Source organism: Acanthisitta chloris, unplaced genomic scaffold (assembly GCF_000695815.1).
Source record: "Acanthisitta chloris isolate BGI_N310 unplaced genomic scaffold, ASM69581v1 scaffold8121, whole genome shotgun sequence".
Lineage (NCBI taxonomy): Eukaryota > Metazoa > Chordata > Aves > Passeriformes > Acanthisittidae > Acanthisitta > Acanthisitta chloris.
In genome coordinates, this window is record NW_008656418.1 from 47,579 (window position 1) to 64,754 (window position 17,176).

The 17,176-nt window shown below is 47.5% G+C and overlaps 1 protein-coding gene across 1 annotated transcript in view; it reads right to left on the reverse strand.

The window, feature by feature from the left end:
* Positions 1–545: 545 nt before the first annotated feature.
* PAPLN (papilin, proteoglycan-like sulfated glycoprotein) overlaps positions 546–17,176 on the reverse strand; it is a 45,140-nt gene continuing 28,509 nt past the window's right edge. The window contains exons 13-27 of the mRNA XM_009084327.1: positions 15,304–15,480; positions 13,506–13,662; positions 12,796–12,882; positions 11,989–12,277; positions 11,758–11,875; positions 10,949–11,078; positions 9,145–9,778; positions 8,259–8,396; positions 6,724–6,848; positions 5,740–5,878; positions 4,178–4,315; positions 3,401–3,528; positions 2,732–2,840; positions 1,262–1,437; positions 546–718 (exon numbers count right to left, since the gene is read on the reverse strand). Of these exons, the coding sequence (XP_009082575.1) occupies positions 546–718; positions 1,262–1,437; positions 2,732–2,840; positions 3,401–3,528; positions 4,178–4,315; positions 5,740–5,878; positions 6,724–6,848; positions 8,259–8,396; positions 9,145–9,778; positions 10,949–11,078; positions 11,758–11,875; positions 11,989–12,277; positions 12,796–12,882; positions 13,506–13,662; positions 15,304–15,480 (2,718 nt within the window). The remainder of the gene's footprint in view (positions 719–1,261; positions 1,438–2,731; positions 2,841–3,400; positions 3,529–4,177; positions 4,316–5,739; positions 5,879–6,723; positions 6,849–8,258; positions 8,397–9,144; positions 9,779–10,948; positions 11,079–11,757; positions 11,876–11,988; positions 12,278–12,795; positions 12,883–13,505; positions 13,663–15,303; positions 15,481–17,176) is intronic.

A 17,176-nucleotide genomic window follows, 5' to 3' on the forward strand; every position in this document is an offset into this window, starting at 1 on the left:
ATCTCATAGGACCTGAATACTAATTTTATATGCATCAAGCTGTTTCTCATGGCCAGAGTCCTTTGCATGTAGATGGCAAATGCTCCCCAGGATTACAAATGTTCATAGCTCATTTTTGCTTTGGTTAAGATGGTTCAGGCCCACCTTCAGACACTTCAGAGATTTATCTAATTTTAAGAGCACTTCTGTCTCTTGCTTGTATGAAGAATTGGTCTCTCCCTTTCATATTGGTTATCTGCCATCTCTAGTCAACATCATCCTTACATCCCTAATATCATCTTGTTCTGTGAACAACAGCAACTACCCTAAAGAGATGGATTAGGGTACAGCAAAGCATATGAGGGGGAAAGGAGTTTACAATAAATTTGAGGGTAGTGAGTCTCCCACATTTGAATATTTACACCCACTACATGTGGTTCAATTCACCCTCTTGAGCTTTCCAGCAGGGCAGAGCTCCTAGATCAGTTCCATGCAGTAAAAAGACAGAGTTCATATTTCCAGTCTGGCCATGGGTCACTTGGCTCCCATGGCTGTGGCGGTGTCTGTCAGCCGTGGTGCCGTGGCGGGTTGGCCCGCGCTTGGTAGCGAGCGCAGCTAGCGCAGCAGAAGCTGGAGTAGTACTCGTTACCACAGAGCTGGGCCTGCAGGATCAGGTCACAGTTGGCAAGGTGTGGCTGATCCACACACTCTCTGCTCAGGTCCACATGACTCACAGCAGCTGCAGCCAAGCAAAAGGTGAACTCACTGTAAATTTATCCTCAGATTGCTTTTCCTTCCCAAAAAACACAGCAGATTCCTGCTTTCTCCACCCCTCCAGTTCTAAGGGGATTGTTTTAAATTTAGTCCAACATCAAGGATGAGATGATGGCTTTCAAGATGAAACAGACACCTCTAATGAGATATAGGAGGAAAAATAAGTTTCTGGGGCTGATCTTCTGAGAAGAGACCACTCTACCTACACTTGGTATAAAGTCAGCTGGACAGTGTCCAGAGTCCAACTACAAATCATGTGACCAACTATTTGGTCAACCAACTATAGCATTTTGACCTTAGGAAGTGAATTGGGCTCCCAGTGCCCTGGCTGGGGGGCATTTCCACCATCCTGCTTTTCTGCTTTCAGGAAAAGCAGGGCTCATCAGATAGCACCAACCCAGAGGCTCCTGCTGCTCCCCAAGGCCTGACATGGGTGGACTGGGACATGCAATGGGCAGCCAAGAGGCACACAGTGTCAGGAAAAGCAGGAAGACCAGGCTGTACTCACTGCTAGGCCTGCTCCTCAGCACTTTCACCTCCGTGCTGGCACTGACAGAGTTGCTGCTGCTGTAGGCACTGCATATGTAGGATCCCTCATCAGCCTCTTGGACGTTGCTTATGATCAGGCTTCCGTTCTGGGACAGGTGGATGTGGTGGCCATCCCCTCGCATGGGGACTCCATTCCTATGGTGAAAAACATTTTGTATCACTATTCCCACCCGTGGTGGCTGAAGGAGCTCTCTGTGCTCTTTGTAAAATGATGTTCTGTGAAAGGGGTGAATTTTTACAAATTAAGAAGAAATCTTTTGCCACAACCTGGCCCTACAAGTGGGTAGTGACATGAGCCTGAGTGAGTCTGCATCTGTTAGCCCACTGTCTGCGTAGGAGGTAGCTAGCTGTGTGCTCTCTATAAAGACATTGCCCTTTCTGCTATTACACATTTTTGAGGTTTGAGGGACTAAGAGAAAAATCCAATGTGCCTTTCCCTCTCTCCAGGTTGTGGTCTGGCAGTACTTGTTTGGCTGGCATTGATAGCAGCTCATATTGCTTGAGGAGCATATGGGATAGTGAGCAATGCGCCCTCTTTCCTCTCAAAGTTTGTTTAAAAAAATTGTTTCAGTTATCAGCAAGATTGTGTCTGTTCTGTTACTCCTGGAATAATCTGTGCCCAGCAGGAAAACTGCCTGAATTATGAACTCCTAGTTACCAACAAAATGAAATTTGTTTCACTGAAGAGGGTTTCATTCAGACTCTGAAATGTGCATCATTTTGTTGTCTCAAATACCAAACACTTCTGTATGGAAGAGAAGCTCTCTCTGGCCCACTTCAGTCCTAACCCTTGGAGTAGTAGGATTTAAACAGTCACTAGTCCATCCCTCTGGATTCCCTGTAAGAGGGCTCCAAAACAGAACTGATTATTTCAAAAAGGATAAAGCACCACCAAACACTTGCACAAAATAATTTTCCTGGTAAACTATCAAGAGAAAAGGACACAGCTTTTCACTTTAAAATCTCCTTTGCTCCCACTTGACAATATATGGGGAGAACTATTGCAGCAGGAAGCTAGTAGAAGTGTTGCTGCTATTGTAGGACCTAAAATGTTTGTTAGGGTTAGGCAGGGAAGGTTCTATAAAGAGCAACTAAGCACTTTCCTCTGATTACTAATTTTAGTTCTTGCTATTGTCATGTCACCATCTTTCAAGCACAGAGCCCTTCTGAACTCCATGAAATACTGGTTTAATGTCTGCTTTCCTCCTTATTTGGCTGGAAAATGAACTTGATGACCCCCACACCACACAGGGAGCTTGCCCAGGCTTTTTGGGTAACATCCAAGTTTAAGAAAGGGTAGGTGATACTAGTTGGGCTAAGAAATGTGATCCCTGCTCTACCTGGCAGACACCCTGCATTAGTATTTGCAGGGTAAATTATGAGGTTTGAGAAGAGAAGGAAAGGGAAGTTCTGTCTCATTTTTGCTTACCTTGACCACCTTATATTCACGTTGTTGCCAGTCACTGAACAATGAAGCTGAGCAGTCCCTCCCTCAGGTACTGTGACGCTTGGCAGAAGACCAGTGATCCTCAGCTCTCCTAGTCCAGAAGGGAAATCATTGCTAGCAGGAAGACAATGCCATGCTGCCCCAGGAAGTAGGAGCATTCCCTCACGGGAAAGGTCCAACACATCCCATGACAAACTACAAGACCCTAGGCTTTGGAATAGCATGTTTGAGGCTATGCCCCTCTTGCTATGGGAAATGTGGATTTCCTAAGGACTTTGGCCCAAGCAAGGACAAGAAGCAGAGGCCTCAGTGAGCTTTTTTCTCCAGCTGGACACATGCATATCACAAGTACAGAAGAACCATCTCCTTAGTTTCTCTTGCTCCTATACCAATTCCACACCAGTGTCACAGAAACAAGGCTCTGAGTGTCACTCTTCCTGTGCTATCAGTCCCCTTTCCCAGCTGCCTGGAGCACCATGATGCACTAGACATGTATGCTCAACTCTTCGCTTGCCCTGAGGCCACCTGTTAAACATTAGGTGCAAAGCAAAGTGGCATGGACAGCCAAGAAACCCACACTGTCCCTGCACAGCCTTCCCTGTTTCCCCCTTGTGTGCACACATGCCATGCATCTCTCCACCCATCCAGTACCTAGAGGTCGGACCAGGACCTGGCGCTGGTCCTGGTCACGTCCATTTGAGGCAATGCAGGTAAAGAAGCCGCTGTCTTCAGAGCTGAGCCGGCTGATCACCAGGGCCCCATCTGACTGCTGCCTGTATCTGGGGAACAAAACCAGAAAGTCCCTCATCCTGGGCTTGGGTCAGGATGGGACTCAAGCCAGCAGAGCTGAAGCAAAGCCTCATGCACAACTTCCTAGTATCACTGAGCAAAGGTTTAGCAACTCAAACGCTGCAGGGATTGTCATACAACCCCTAGTCCTCAAATCCCAACACTAGTGCTGTAAAGACTGGGAAAGCTTGCTGTTAGAGCAGGTTTCTGGGAGCAGAGTGTGGGGAGCTACAGGAGAGCAGCACCAGTAGCTGTGGAAGTTCTCTGCAGGCACCCTGATCTCTGCTGTGAACCTCTGCTCTTGCTTACAGACCAGCCAGTTTTTGGCAAATTTGGTTGCCTTGTGTTCTTTTTTTCTGTTAACTTTGTAGGTGAACAAGTTTCAGATCTGGCTGACTTGTAGGCCCTGTATCACAGCTCTTCACTCAGGGATTCAACATTCAGACTTTGATCTGTGAGTGATGCTAGGACAGGCAAGCAGTACAGTCTGGCTCTGTCAGAGGAATCTGGCCAGCATAAAGTAGGACAGGCCCTGACTGCATGGCCAGCAGCTCCATTCTTTCAGAAAAGCAACATGGGATGAAAGGCAGGGAGGAGGCTCTTCTCCACATGAATGGCTGGAGCTGCCTGGGAGCTCACCTGGGAGAGGAGAGGGGCTGCCCATCTTTCTGCCACTCAATGGTGAGAACTGGCAATGCTTCCACTTTGCAGGGCAGTCTGACTCTTTCTCCGATGTTGGCCTCCACTACCGTGGGCTCACTCTTATCCATTCTCAACCTGCAAAGTCCACAAGCACAGCAAAAGATGCAGAAACTTCCTCATTCATCATTTGACCTTCAGTACAAGGCTTTTTTAATCGCAAGCCTTATTTTTTGCCTCTAACGGAAAAGGGCGGTCTCTGCACTCCTGTCAGAGCTCTGACGTGTGCCATTACCAACAACCACTCCCAACATTCAGGAAAGAGCAGCCTTCATCAAATCCTCCTCCTGTTCAGCACAGCTTGGTGCTGCACTCCTGCCAGCCAGCTTAACCCATTACAGACAGCAACCCTGGTTCTTATAGCAGCCCTCTGGATAACAGCTGGGGAAGTGTTAACAACTTGAACACATGGCAAATGGCACAAAGTCCTGAACAGGGCACCAAACAAGCTTCCCCTAGGGTGCTTATCAGGCACACAAAAATGAGCTGTTTTGGGGTGTGAGGAGCCCATTGCCATCACCTGACTGCACGCAAGGCCCAGGAGCTGGTCATCCACTTCATGCAAGCAGAAGGGTTGAGATCAGGCTCTCACACCACCCATCTCCTCATGCTCTTTGCTCTCTTTTAACTATAGCTAGACATCATTTTAGAAGGGAATGAAACCATGATATTCACAGAGTAAAGTAAAACATCATCTCCCCCACTCCCATTCTCTGACCTGAATTCTTCATCTCAAGAAACAAAACCAAAGAGCCTTAATTCAATGCTCTTAATTCAATGAATCACTTATTATTGCTTTTAGGCAGAAGCAGCTAAGGGAGTTGCTGGGGAGTTCATCAGGTTGGCTGGGTTTTAGGCTGTAAACTCAAAAAAAAAATAAGGAGGGATCAGATCATAGTCCCATTTAATCTGGAGCCCCAACATGCCACATTTAGGGCAAAAATAATTCGTCCCGTTTTATTTCCGTGGGACCTAGCAGCACCAAAAAACATGCAAGAGGCTACAAAATATGCCAGTACATGAAGAGATAGTTTTGGGTCAAACCAGTTTGTTCACAAAATATGTAAAATAAATGGGTGGAGGTTAAAGGAACTGCAATCTTTTTAATACACACATCTATTTAGTGATAATTAAGCAGTTCCTATTTGCTTTGGGTTTTTTCCAGAACAGGTTTCTCTTTCTGCCTCTTTCTTTGAACAGCTATGTATGCTGCCCCTGGTACATCTTTTGTTTGAACCTAGCTCCTTTGCAGTCAGCTTGCCTGTGCATCTTTGCTCAGAATATGCTTCTTTCAAGAGACCCTTGGGGAGGATAGAAGACAGCTTGCGACTGGGATCTTCTCCCATTCCCTTTGTCAGCAGTTCAGTACTGTTTGCTTCCCAACAGTGCCCCAGAACAGCTGACCCAGGGCCTTTCCAATCTTTGGCTTTTCTACATGAAGAGATGCCATATGGTTCATCAGCTGGGCATGGTGGACAAACTGTTGCTGTACGTGACCTTACCGGTATGTGAATTGGTGCTGCGCAGAGGAACCGGCTGCCTGAACAACCTGCCTGCCTCTGGATAGCTCCCGATGTTGCTGATTTTCCTTGTGAAGGACCCGACCTCTCTCACCCTCTGCCAGAACAGTGCTCTGGTACTCTATTCAAAACAAAATGCCATATGTGAATAAAAGGACACTTCTTATTGTGACCTCTTGCATAGGGTTTCAATGAGCTTGGGAGAGCTTGCTGAACTGGAGCCAAAGAGCCCTTCAGCCATCTGCTTTCTGGCTGACTGGTGCAGTAAACCTGCAGTCTACTAATGAGAGTCACAGACGTGCAGGCAAGCAATTTTAGACTCCTTTCTCTCCTCTGTCAGTGAACGTGTTGCAACATCCTTTAATGCCACAATGCTTTCTGTCCCATGTGCCATTGCTGTGACAAAGCACAATTCAGAGATTGAAGGCTACAGGGTGCCTTGCTGGCCCATCCTTTGAGACTAGTTTTTCGTATTTTTTTTTGGTTTTGTTTCTGAAATAAGGCACCGAGAACCATTTGTTACCCAGCAGGACCTGTTTGAGCAAAACACAAAACATAAATGCACCAGCACTTATGTTTTGGATCAGGAGGTAGCTGGTGGCTCTCAGGAAGGAAGACGTGCTCATTGTGCTCAAAACAGGGCATGTTACAGGCAAGCCACAACTCCAGTTATGGGGTCACACTGCAGGGGAGGAAGTGCTTTAAGGCTAAGGCTTTATCACAAGGCAAGACCAAAAGAGGCCCTGCTGCCTCCACACTCCCTCTTGGCACCCCTACAGCACAGGACCAACTGCTTGGACTAGCTTTTGGAACACCACTGCCATGGAGGGAAGGCAACTCTGCTGGCAGAGTGCGGCAGTGGAGGAAGTTTGCTCCAGCAGCTGACTTTATTGAGCCTGTGCTCAGTAAACATTAACGAGGAGCCCTAAGCTACCTCTCTCTGGTCTAAAGTAGAAGATAAGTCACCTGTGATCTGTAACTGAATCTGTTGGCTCTCTGTCCTCCTGTCAGAAGTGAAGCATGTGTATGTCCCAGCATCTTCGGGCTTGACGTGGCTGATCACTAAGGAGTTGTCAGACTGGTAGGTGTGCCTGCAACAGGTACAAGGATTGACTGCCTCTGCCTGGCCACCAACAGCAACAAGCCAAGGCAGAGCAGCCCTTCATGCTGATGTTACATAAAACCATCACCATGTAGTGTTGTCCCTGGCTTAGAAAAAAACAAAACCCTGTTGACCACAGAAGGGTCACAGGCAGGGGAAATAACTGCGGCAGAAAGGAGGTCAGGAACAGAGAGGAAACTGAGATGGGAAAACAGGGAACTGCTTTCAGTAACCCTCTCCCACGTGGAGGCAAACTGCCCTTCCAGACTGGAGCTTGAGTCCCACAGTCAACTGCAAAATGAAAAGCATAAGTGGGCTTTTCTTAACTGTGATTTTTCATAACACAAAGGGACTGACTGGCTCCAAACTCTTGCTGGAAACAAACTTCCTAGGAAAAACAGGTTTAAAAGTAGTTTTTAAAAAACTTTATGTGCCAGAAACTTCCAGCCAGAGGAACTCTGGGTTACTTGGCTATAAGTTTCACCCCTGACTACAGACTTAGTGCTGCCCCAAGGTGAATTCAACAGAGACAACATTTTTCTGCATCACTACCCACATATCAGCTTCCATCAGTGCCTTGTTATGGGACAGCACTTGGTCTGCCTCGTAACACTAGTCAACACCTCATTACTGGTGCAGACTGTATCTGTTTCTGCTGTGCACAGAGCAGGTGGACAGTTCATGCTCTTAGGTCATTACCTGGGCTTGTTTATTTCTTAAAAAAAAAGAAAAAGGGATGAATAATGTGTGCTGGTTTTGGCTGGGATAGTGTAAATTTTCTTCACAGTAGCTAGTATGTGGATGTGTTTTTGATTTGTACTGAAAACAGTGTTGATGTTCTCTTTACTGCTGAGCAGTATCTACACTAAGTCAAGGCCTTTTCTGCTTCTTGCCCCACCAGCGAGTGAACTGGGTATGCACAAGATGTTGTGAGGAGACACAGCTGGAACAGCTGACCCTGACAGACCAAAGGGATATTCCATGCTACAGGAAATCATGCTTGGCAAGTAAAACTGAGGAAAGAAGAAGAAGCGGAGGATGCTATGTTCAGAGAGATGGCATTTGTCTTCCCAAGTCACTGCTATGTGTGATGAATCCCTGCTTTCCTGGAGGTGGCTGAACACTTGCCTGCCCATGGGAAATGGTGAATGAATTCCCTGTTTCACTTTGCTTTTGCCCACAGCTTTTTGTTCTACCTATTAAACTGTCTTTATCTCAACCCACGAATTTTCTCACTTTTACCCTCTCCCCCATCCCATCAGAGGTGAGTGAATGAGTGGCTGCGTGGGGCTTAGTTGCCAGCTGGTGTGAAACCACAACAGTCCTTTCTGGACTGCATGTTTGGAACTCTGCCCAGCAAGGAGCCCATCTGCTCTACACTGAAGGGAGCTGAGCTCACCTGTCAGAGGAGACCGGTCGGCTGTTCTTCATCCACTCCACTCTGGAGAGGGGGGACATGCCTATCTTGCAGATCAGTTGGATGTTTTGTCCCACAACTGCTGTCACAAGAGAGGGCTTGGCTTCCTCCAGGTTTGTTCTGAAAGAGAAAGGGATTTCACTGGCACTTTTGCTGCCCTCCTCTCCTCTGTGTCCTCTAATGTGACTCTGGATGAGTTACAACCACAAGGCAAAGCAGGGCTGACTCCCTAGTTATCTGAGTAGATGCACCAGGCAACATGTGGGAAGCCCTCTCCTACATGACAAAGGCTGCTCTGGACAGACTGAATGCCACAATATCTCCTGGAAGAGAGTCCTGCAATCTCTCTCTTCTGAAGGAATGACATTCAGCTCAGCAAACAGACAGATCCAGTGCAGACACATTTAGATCTAGCTTTATGCACTCTTGATTTTCAGGGTAACACTGTCTGGATCCTGACCCAAACCCTGCATCTTAAAAGTTTTCCCTAGAACAACCCACTGCTGCTCCATGCAGTGCTGAGATAAAGGCTCTGAAGTCAGAAAATCAGCTGAATTTGTTAGTCAGAGCAAGAGAAACACCTATGGATTCTCATTTACAGTGTAAGAAGGCCTCCCAGACAAAGACCCCAGGATTCTGCAGTCTTTTCACACACTGTAGTTCAGTGCTGTCAGAGAGCAGGGAGAGTGCAAGCAAAAAGACAGCAGGTAACTCCAGGGCCTGTTCAGCCTTAATTTACCAAAGGCCCACATGTATAGCTAATCCATCACATGGTATTCCCAGTTAGCTGGAGAAACACTTTCACTCCAGAGGAAGCTGTATTGATGCCTTATAATGTGCTGGCAGAACAGGGGCGAAAAATCATCACCTGTGCAGAGCCCGTGCTGGGAACAAGTCTGCAGACTCCTGGTGCCCAAATCCCTCCGTCATGGAAACATCTGCTCCAAAAGCCTTATGCCACTGCTTGCCTTCACGGGGCAGCACCTGCTGGGCACTGCTGCTCTGCCTCTCCGAGGGCCGAGGCACTGCTCCTTCCCGCCCGTGCAGCTGGCTCAGGCTGCCCAGTCTGCTTCGCCGCGTGTTCCAGTGCTGGCTCCCCAGCACCCCAGTCCTCCGTGAGGACTCTGGAAGCTCCTCACTTCTCCGGCTGCCCTGTCTGTGGCTGTCTTGCGTGGGGTGTGAAGCCCTTCCTTCTTGGCTGTGACTTGCAGACTGTCTTGTGGGTGATTGCTGCTCACCTCCTGAATCCCCTGTGTGAGAGTGGGAGCTGGTCTGCTGGCGTTGCAGGGCTCCTGTTCCAGAAGAGGGCTGATGACTGACCCCCCCAGAGTTGTGGCACACTCTCATGCACTCCTCCTCCGAGGCAAAGCTGTTTTTATTGCCGTGACAGCCACCATACCAAAACCGGTTGCACTTCCCAACAACACTCACAAAGTACCAGCGAGTGGTCCAGTTTGTGCAGGGGCCATGGGCACTGGGCAGCAGGCACATGACAGGGTATGCTACCAAAAAGAGCAGAACATAGAGAGATGTGAGGGACATGAAGCACAAAGGTCCAGGTGCTTCAAGCCGCCTACCTAGATGATCTGACAGCCCCATGGGCAGAGAGCATGTGGGAAAGTAGGATAACTGGGTTTTGCAAACTGCTCTGGTTTGAAATTGGACAGCTGCTCACATGTTTCTTTTTACCTCAGTTTTGCCTCTGATGGAAGAAGAACCAACCTCAGAGACATTTCTGAGTCTGGATACTAGACAGATGGTTTACAGCCTTGCTCGGGGAATTGTGCAGCTGCAAGGCTGGCACTGGGGCTTCCTCTCCTGCAAGGGGCAGGTGTCTGCCATTTGCACATTTCCAGCCCACAAAGCAAGTGGATTAGACCCAGTTGTGAAGACTCATGCATTACAGAATACCTCCCCACACACTGACAAAGAGGAGCACAGGCCCATGTCTCTACAAACCAAGCACTGTGCTCTGAGAGGAGTCCTTTGCCAAGCTGTGGCTCAGCAGAGAGGATCCAGAGAGCTTTTTCCTTCCCCAAGGCAGCCCCACAGGGGTGGCCACCAAGCTGTCTCTGTGCTGCAGCAACAGGGCAAGGCCATGTGGCAGCAATGTGTCTGCAGAGGGTACAGCTGGGCACAAAAGGAGCAGGAGATGCTCTTGCCCTGCAGCTCAAGTGCCCTCATAGCACAGCAGACACTGGATTGAACCAAAGGCATCCATGCAGCCCTGAGCAGCCCCTTCATCCTCACATAGCTCTTATTCCACCCCTGTCCATGGGTCTATAAGAAGGCTGAGCACAGCCCTGATTCCTCAGAGGGGCCCCACTTCCCCTAAACCTGGGTAAATAATTTGGAGCACTCCAGGCTGCATCAGGATGTCTCCTTGTGGCAAACAACTCCTCAGTAGTCCTACAGATTGACAGAGATCACACAAACACATTTCTGTCCAACCATTAGCAAAGCTCTACAAGAATTTCTGCAGTAGCTGATGGAACTGAACCCTCTGACTGCTTTTCTCCACTCCCTCCAATCTTCTGCTGCCCCAACCACCAGGCAGAGTTTCTTTTCAAAGAGACAATTTGCTACATTTTACACAGGAAGCTTCCATATGCTACCAGATCCCACAGGACTCCTCCTATGTTTCTAAACCAAGAAGCCAAAGCATCACTTACGGTAGTTGGGCCTATTGAGACATCCTTCCCCTCGAGGACCCGAAGCTGAAGCAACATTGTCAAAACAGCAGCCGTACATGGAGCTGCGGCACTCACCCGAAAGATGCTGCTGGGACAAGGCTTGGCTTGCCTTAGAGACAGGGATTGAAAGCCAAAAGTTATCATTCATACATGAGGACAGTAGCACATGCAAGGCACCGCGTCCAAGCTGTCGGCTGCAGAAGACCAGCTGTTAGAGGCACCACTACTTATTTGCCTCCTAGAGGCTTTCATGCTGGGAAGGGGTGGGAAACTTGGCTGTCAGCCATGGAGCTGGGGCTGCACTTCTCTGCAAGACAGACCTAACCAGCCCAGCAGCAGGCTAGTTTTTTTCTGCCGGCTCCAACAAGCACCCCAAGCTATGAGATGGATTACCTCCCTGCCTTCAATTAATCTGCAGAGCTGACAAAAAAAAAGGCAATTAATAGTCATCATGTTTTTCCCATTATTTCTCCTAGAAATTGCATGGCAAGTTTCTGACCAACAGAAATTTGATTACTCAGGATTATTCAATCAGTTCTACACAGGATGGTCTTTTTCTCAGACATCTCCCCACCACCCACTCTGTTCCCTGCTTATAAAGGACAGTAGGTGGATGCTCCAGACTGAACAGGTGGGCCAAAGGGCTTGTTGCCATGCCTGGAGTATTTGTTCTGCAGTGTTACTGGCAGAGATAAAGCCCAGCAGAAACCCACAATGTGAGTCATCAGGGTCAAATCTGAATCATCATATCTGATGAACTCCCAAAATCAAAGAGCTTTTGTACTTACTGTTGGAATGGCTGCACTGGACTGATTTTGGCTCACTTGAACATCACGGTAATATTCTCGGCATCCCATGTTGTTTGGACCCTGGGCAGCTGATACTCCATCAGGGCAGCACCCATACCTACAGACAGAAGGACTGCAGTGATACTTGACCTGCTCGGCCCGAAAAAGCACCTCAGGAAGCCCCCATGAAAGGCAATGCCTCCCTGCTCAGGGCTATTTACTTCCAGCTACCTGTTTCGGTGACAGGTGCTGGAAGGGCAACCTCTCCCCAAAGGGCCTGAAGCTGGAGTGTGCCCATCTGGACAGCAGCCATGTGGGTTCTGATGACAGTCCTGAGAGCCAGTCCCTGCAGAAGGGTCCAGAGAGAAGCCAAGCTGATGGGAACCTGATGAGCGGGACTGGGGCTCCCAGCGAACAGGAAACAAGCTGATGCCATGATCCTTGGTGGATGGAATGTGGTGATTCCCAGAGGCACTGTGTATCATGGTGCTCCCAGGGAGCATCCTTTCATCACCAGAGTCTGGGGAGAGAAGTCATTAAAGCACACAGGTAAGCATCAAAATCTGGTCAGTTTTCCTCATCTCTGCTCTCTTTCGTCTGCTCAAGGCTATGTCACAAACTTTTCTGCATCACCTGGCCCACCCTTCCAGATTTAGTTGCCCTGAGGTTCTTTGCTCACTGCCCTGACAATTCTTTCTGCTGTCCCATGAGAATCCACCTGTCACATTACTGTGGTCCCTTCACATCATCTCTTTTCTTCCTACAATCTGCTTTGGGCATCATTTCTCTCAGCCAGCACTTCAGTCACACTGACAGAACCCAAGATCTATATACTGCACAAGGTCTTCTGCATGGACAGATTCAAATAGTGCTCACTACTGGTGTAAAAGGATTTACATTTTGTTCCTGGAGCCCTGAATTTCTAGAAGCCCATGAAAAGAATGGCAGAAATGAAGAAAAAGAGGAACCTTCCCCCTACCACAGCCTATTCCAAGTCCCTCCTCGTCAAAACCCCAAATTAATAAAATTCCTCCAAACCTGTGGCAGGGCTGTTTGGGTTGTAACGTGTCAGCAAGGATTGGCGAGTGACATCATACCCCATAGTGTCCTGTGTACTGGGGACCTCTGCAAAGACAAATAAACACAAAGTGAGTGCAGTTAGCCCAGCCCTATGCTCTAATAATTACAAATATATCCAGGAGTCAGCAGGAGATGAAAATGCTTCTCTTCTCCTGGAACAGCTGCTGAGCAGCAATTGGATTTGATTGGATTGTCAGGACAAGCAACCTACGATGGGCAGGCAGAGAAAAAGTCAGCATTTCAGCTCTGATGTGAAGACTAGACACAGACAGCAAGCAAAATCTTCTGAAGAGTCCTGACTTCTTTATAGCTGGTCCACAGAGGGATGAGAGTTGGCTATAGTTTTTAGCTACTGAGCCTGCCCAGGTTACCATCCTTCTGAACTGGGAGTCCTGGAGTCATTCTGCAGCAGACACTGGATGAGCCATCACAGAATACTGAATTCCAAATGGACACACACCAATGTTGTTCCCAAGCCTGTTGTGTCCATTTCAAACAGCGCAGGTACTGTGACTCTGAAGATGCTTTGTGCACATAACCATGGCACACTCACAGGATGGAGACAGGTGGGCAAGAAGCCAAGAACATAAGCTGGTACAGAGCTGGGAATTTCTATTCCTGAACTAAAGCAACTTGGGAAAAGCTGGGTGTACAGCAATACCACTCACGTTGTGGCAGATAGCAGGGCTGCACATTGCAGCTACCCAGGGTGGCTGGTTTCTGTGGCTGGATGGCTTTGCATGTCTCAGGACTGTAGAATTTGGAGTTGCCGTCGGCACAGATGACTTGGCGTGTCCGGATGCCTGAATCGCAGCTCTTCGAACACTTGGGCACAGAGACAAGGCAGTGAGCAGGCAGCAGAGGCTGAATGCAGAAACCCCACAGACCAGAAGCATGAACAGCTGCATGATTAGCTGCAGGCTGAGCACAGCTTCCTCCACCAAGGCAAAGCAAACAATATTTCATCTGGATTCATCTGAACAATTAGAAAACCATACTTTAAACCATTTTACCACACATTTCACCCAACCCTGAAACATTAGGCTCTGAGCCATGCTTGGCCTGTAACATCCAGATGAGCTGCTGTTACCCACAGTGGTGTGGCAGAAAGGTGGAATGAATTGTCTCAGCCTGAAGGCACCTCAGATCTCTCGGGATCCTCCAGCTGTGAGGAGGTCAGTTTTGAACTACGCATATAAGAACAACAAACTGGAAAGCAAACTGGTGGCTTTCTTGTAAGCAGCTAACTGGAGCTCCTCTCACTGGAAGCTGTGAATTAAGTGGGAGCAATGAGCAGCAGCTCAGGGGAAGGAATAGAATGAGGTATCTGTGTAATCCACCCAGTTTGTGGCAAGCTCTATAAACACTGGGAAAGTATGTCTCTCTTATTCATAGAATCATAGAATTATAGAATGAAGTGGGTTGGAAAAGACCTCAAGGATCATTGAGTCCAACCCTACTGTCATTACTAAGTGCCACATCCAGTCTCGTCTTGAAAACTTCCAGCGATGGTGAATCCACCCCCTCCCCGGGCAGCCCATTCCAATGCCGGAATTGGAATTAATGGTTCACCCCCTGCCTTCCCACCCCATAAAGGTTGTGTAGGTCTGGTACAGCCTTCCTATTTTAGGACTATCTTGTGTTGTATAAAAATGCTACAACATTGTCGGGATTAAATATTTTCTTCTCCTTTTTTTTTTCCCCATACAGCTGGAATCAGAGTTCTTTTAGGTTTGGTTTCTAAAATATTCCCAGACTAAAACAAAACAGGGGATATTAGAAGGCCAGCAGAGATCAGATTAAGGTATGCAAATTCTTTAGCTGTTATTAAAATTTGCCCCACATCTCATGAAGAACAAGATGTAACATGTTTTAACTCAGAACAAGCTGATCTGGCTAGCACAGAAGTGAAAAAGTGTATTTGGAAGTCACTTGATGCATTGGATCTACCTGTATCTCCACCCCCCGGCACTTTTCCTGGGTTGAACACAGTCTGGCTTCCTCCACAAAGGCAAGACTAATCCAGCTGAGGCACAGTTTATCTGAGTAGTTATAAAAATTCACTTTAAACCATATCACCAAGCACAATGACCTCAAGCCTAGAACTCTAAGCCATACTTGGTCAGAGAGCTGCTCTGCTGGTCACAGCAATGGAGCGAAGAATGGGCATAAGCAGTAGGAGTGGATTGTTTCAGCTTATTGGCTGCATTTTGCCACTGTCACTGAAACTATAATCCCCCCCTCAGAAGGATTTATTTTTGTAGCAGCTGCATACAAAGCAGGCAGCAGATTAACTGGAGCATTACCAGTGCCAGTTACAACATAACTGTGAGCCAAGGGGCTGGTAATGAAGCAGTACATGCTCCCAGCCTCAGCCAACGTGCAGACTGCACGGATCAAAGCTTGTTTGTGAAGAGCACAGCAATATAATCAGTAATTTCCAAACCATGAAAGTGTGGTGCTCACCAGACCCCAGTCTCCAATGTGCCAGCCAATTTCCTGGATGCAATTCTCCTTGAGGCAGGGCTGGGTGGCTGATGGCTTTGGCTCCATTAGGCAAGCAAAGTCCTGAGCTTGAGAGCCCTGCTGTGTTCTGCAGATGACAGTCCGGGTCTGGACTCCTTCCCCACAGCTGGCTGAGCACTGCAGAAAAGGGCCCAACAATTACAGAGAAGCACCTCATTTCCTCTTGCAATTCTAGGCTGTGTTCTCTAACATTAGGGCAGAGCACCATCTGGACACTGCCTAAAACAACCACCTATCATTAAAATTATCTTCTGGGGTGGGACTTAGTAGAGTAGTTGTTTTTGCGTAGAACAGACAGTAGGATATGGGAGCAAGGCATAGGGTCTGGGAGGTCTGGAGCTCACTGGATGATTTTGTCCTAGTCATATTGATTACTCTTGATCTCCTCCCAAAGGAGACATGGAGAATGATTTTGGAAAAATATCAGTAATGCAGAATACATTGAGAACAATACATGGTAGAAAATATCTGGAAACTCATGTTATTTACATGTGATTAAAATCAGTACAAAGCAAAGAATTCTAGAGAAGATAAAAGGACTAGGTTCCTGTATTGTTCATGTCTTTTGCCTGAAGACCTTGTGCTCCATTTTTATGGTATGGAGCTGTGACACAACTTCTATACTAGTAACTCGTTAGTGACATTTTCAACACCCTTGTAAATTCACAGTGGTGTTTCCTGGAATCCAACCTACTTCTCCATGAATTACCAAGGTTTCTTACAGAGAGCAATAACTTGGGGATGGTTTAAATTACTTTAGATGAGCTTCCCAGCTGAGTTTCAGTGATTCATTTACCAGAGTGACCCTTTATCTCTGAAAGTTCAAGAAACACAATTGCTTTTGAGAACCTCACTTGGGAATCAGTTTGTAAGGACATGACCCTTTCAGCACTCTTACTCCACAACCCTGAAGTCACACCTTGCATCATACAAGAGGAAAAATATGTAAGTAAGTAAATAAATAAACAAATAGATAAATGAGTAAGTAAATAAATAGGAGTTTCCAGTTTAGGCTAGGCTGTGATGCCTCAAAGTTGCATTTTGTGCTGCTGCACAACTCAAAGTACCACCACAAGATTGTAAGTCAGATGTTGCAAGCATGCATGTACTTCTTTTAACAGAGGAAATTTTATTTGTGCTTTAGGGACTGAGTAGATACTCCCTTTACTTTCTAAACCCTTGGAATATAAAATGCCTGTTAAAAGCCTGTCTGGCAGCACTGAGCACATACAGTTTGAACTGTTTCCTCTCCTGCAGATATAAATGTACACAGGCATCAAAAATGCACCACGTGGCTGTGTCTGGAGAAGCCCCGTGCAGACACATGGCAAACAGCAGGTTACCAGTGTTTCAGGAGTATCTTGCTTACTGACTGTTGTGACTTTAGTACTGCTGTGCTGGGCTGGTAATGCTGAGGCAGCAATATGCATGGAAATAAACTGCACAGGCAGGAGCCATGAGCTCCTGTTTTACAGAGGAGTGACTGTCACTGCACATCCTCAGCTGACTGGCAGCAGCTCTCCTGCCCTCCCTCCACCTTCACCAGTGCTGGCTCAGAAACCCAGCCAGTGCTGGGTCTGGTGGATCTCATAAAAATGCAGCAGTGGGGAAAGGATTGGCAGACCAAAGGAGAGAACATGCAATGAGAGGAGCAGAGATGCAGGGGTATGCATAGTTTTGAGGAACAGGAATATGTTCATAGGAGGGCATGGGAGGGCTGCAGGGACAAGTCCTACACCTCTGCACACCACCTATCCAGGAACACATGCCTTTTACAGTCCCAGGAAAGGAGCCTGGCTCTTCATCCCCAAGT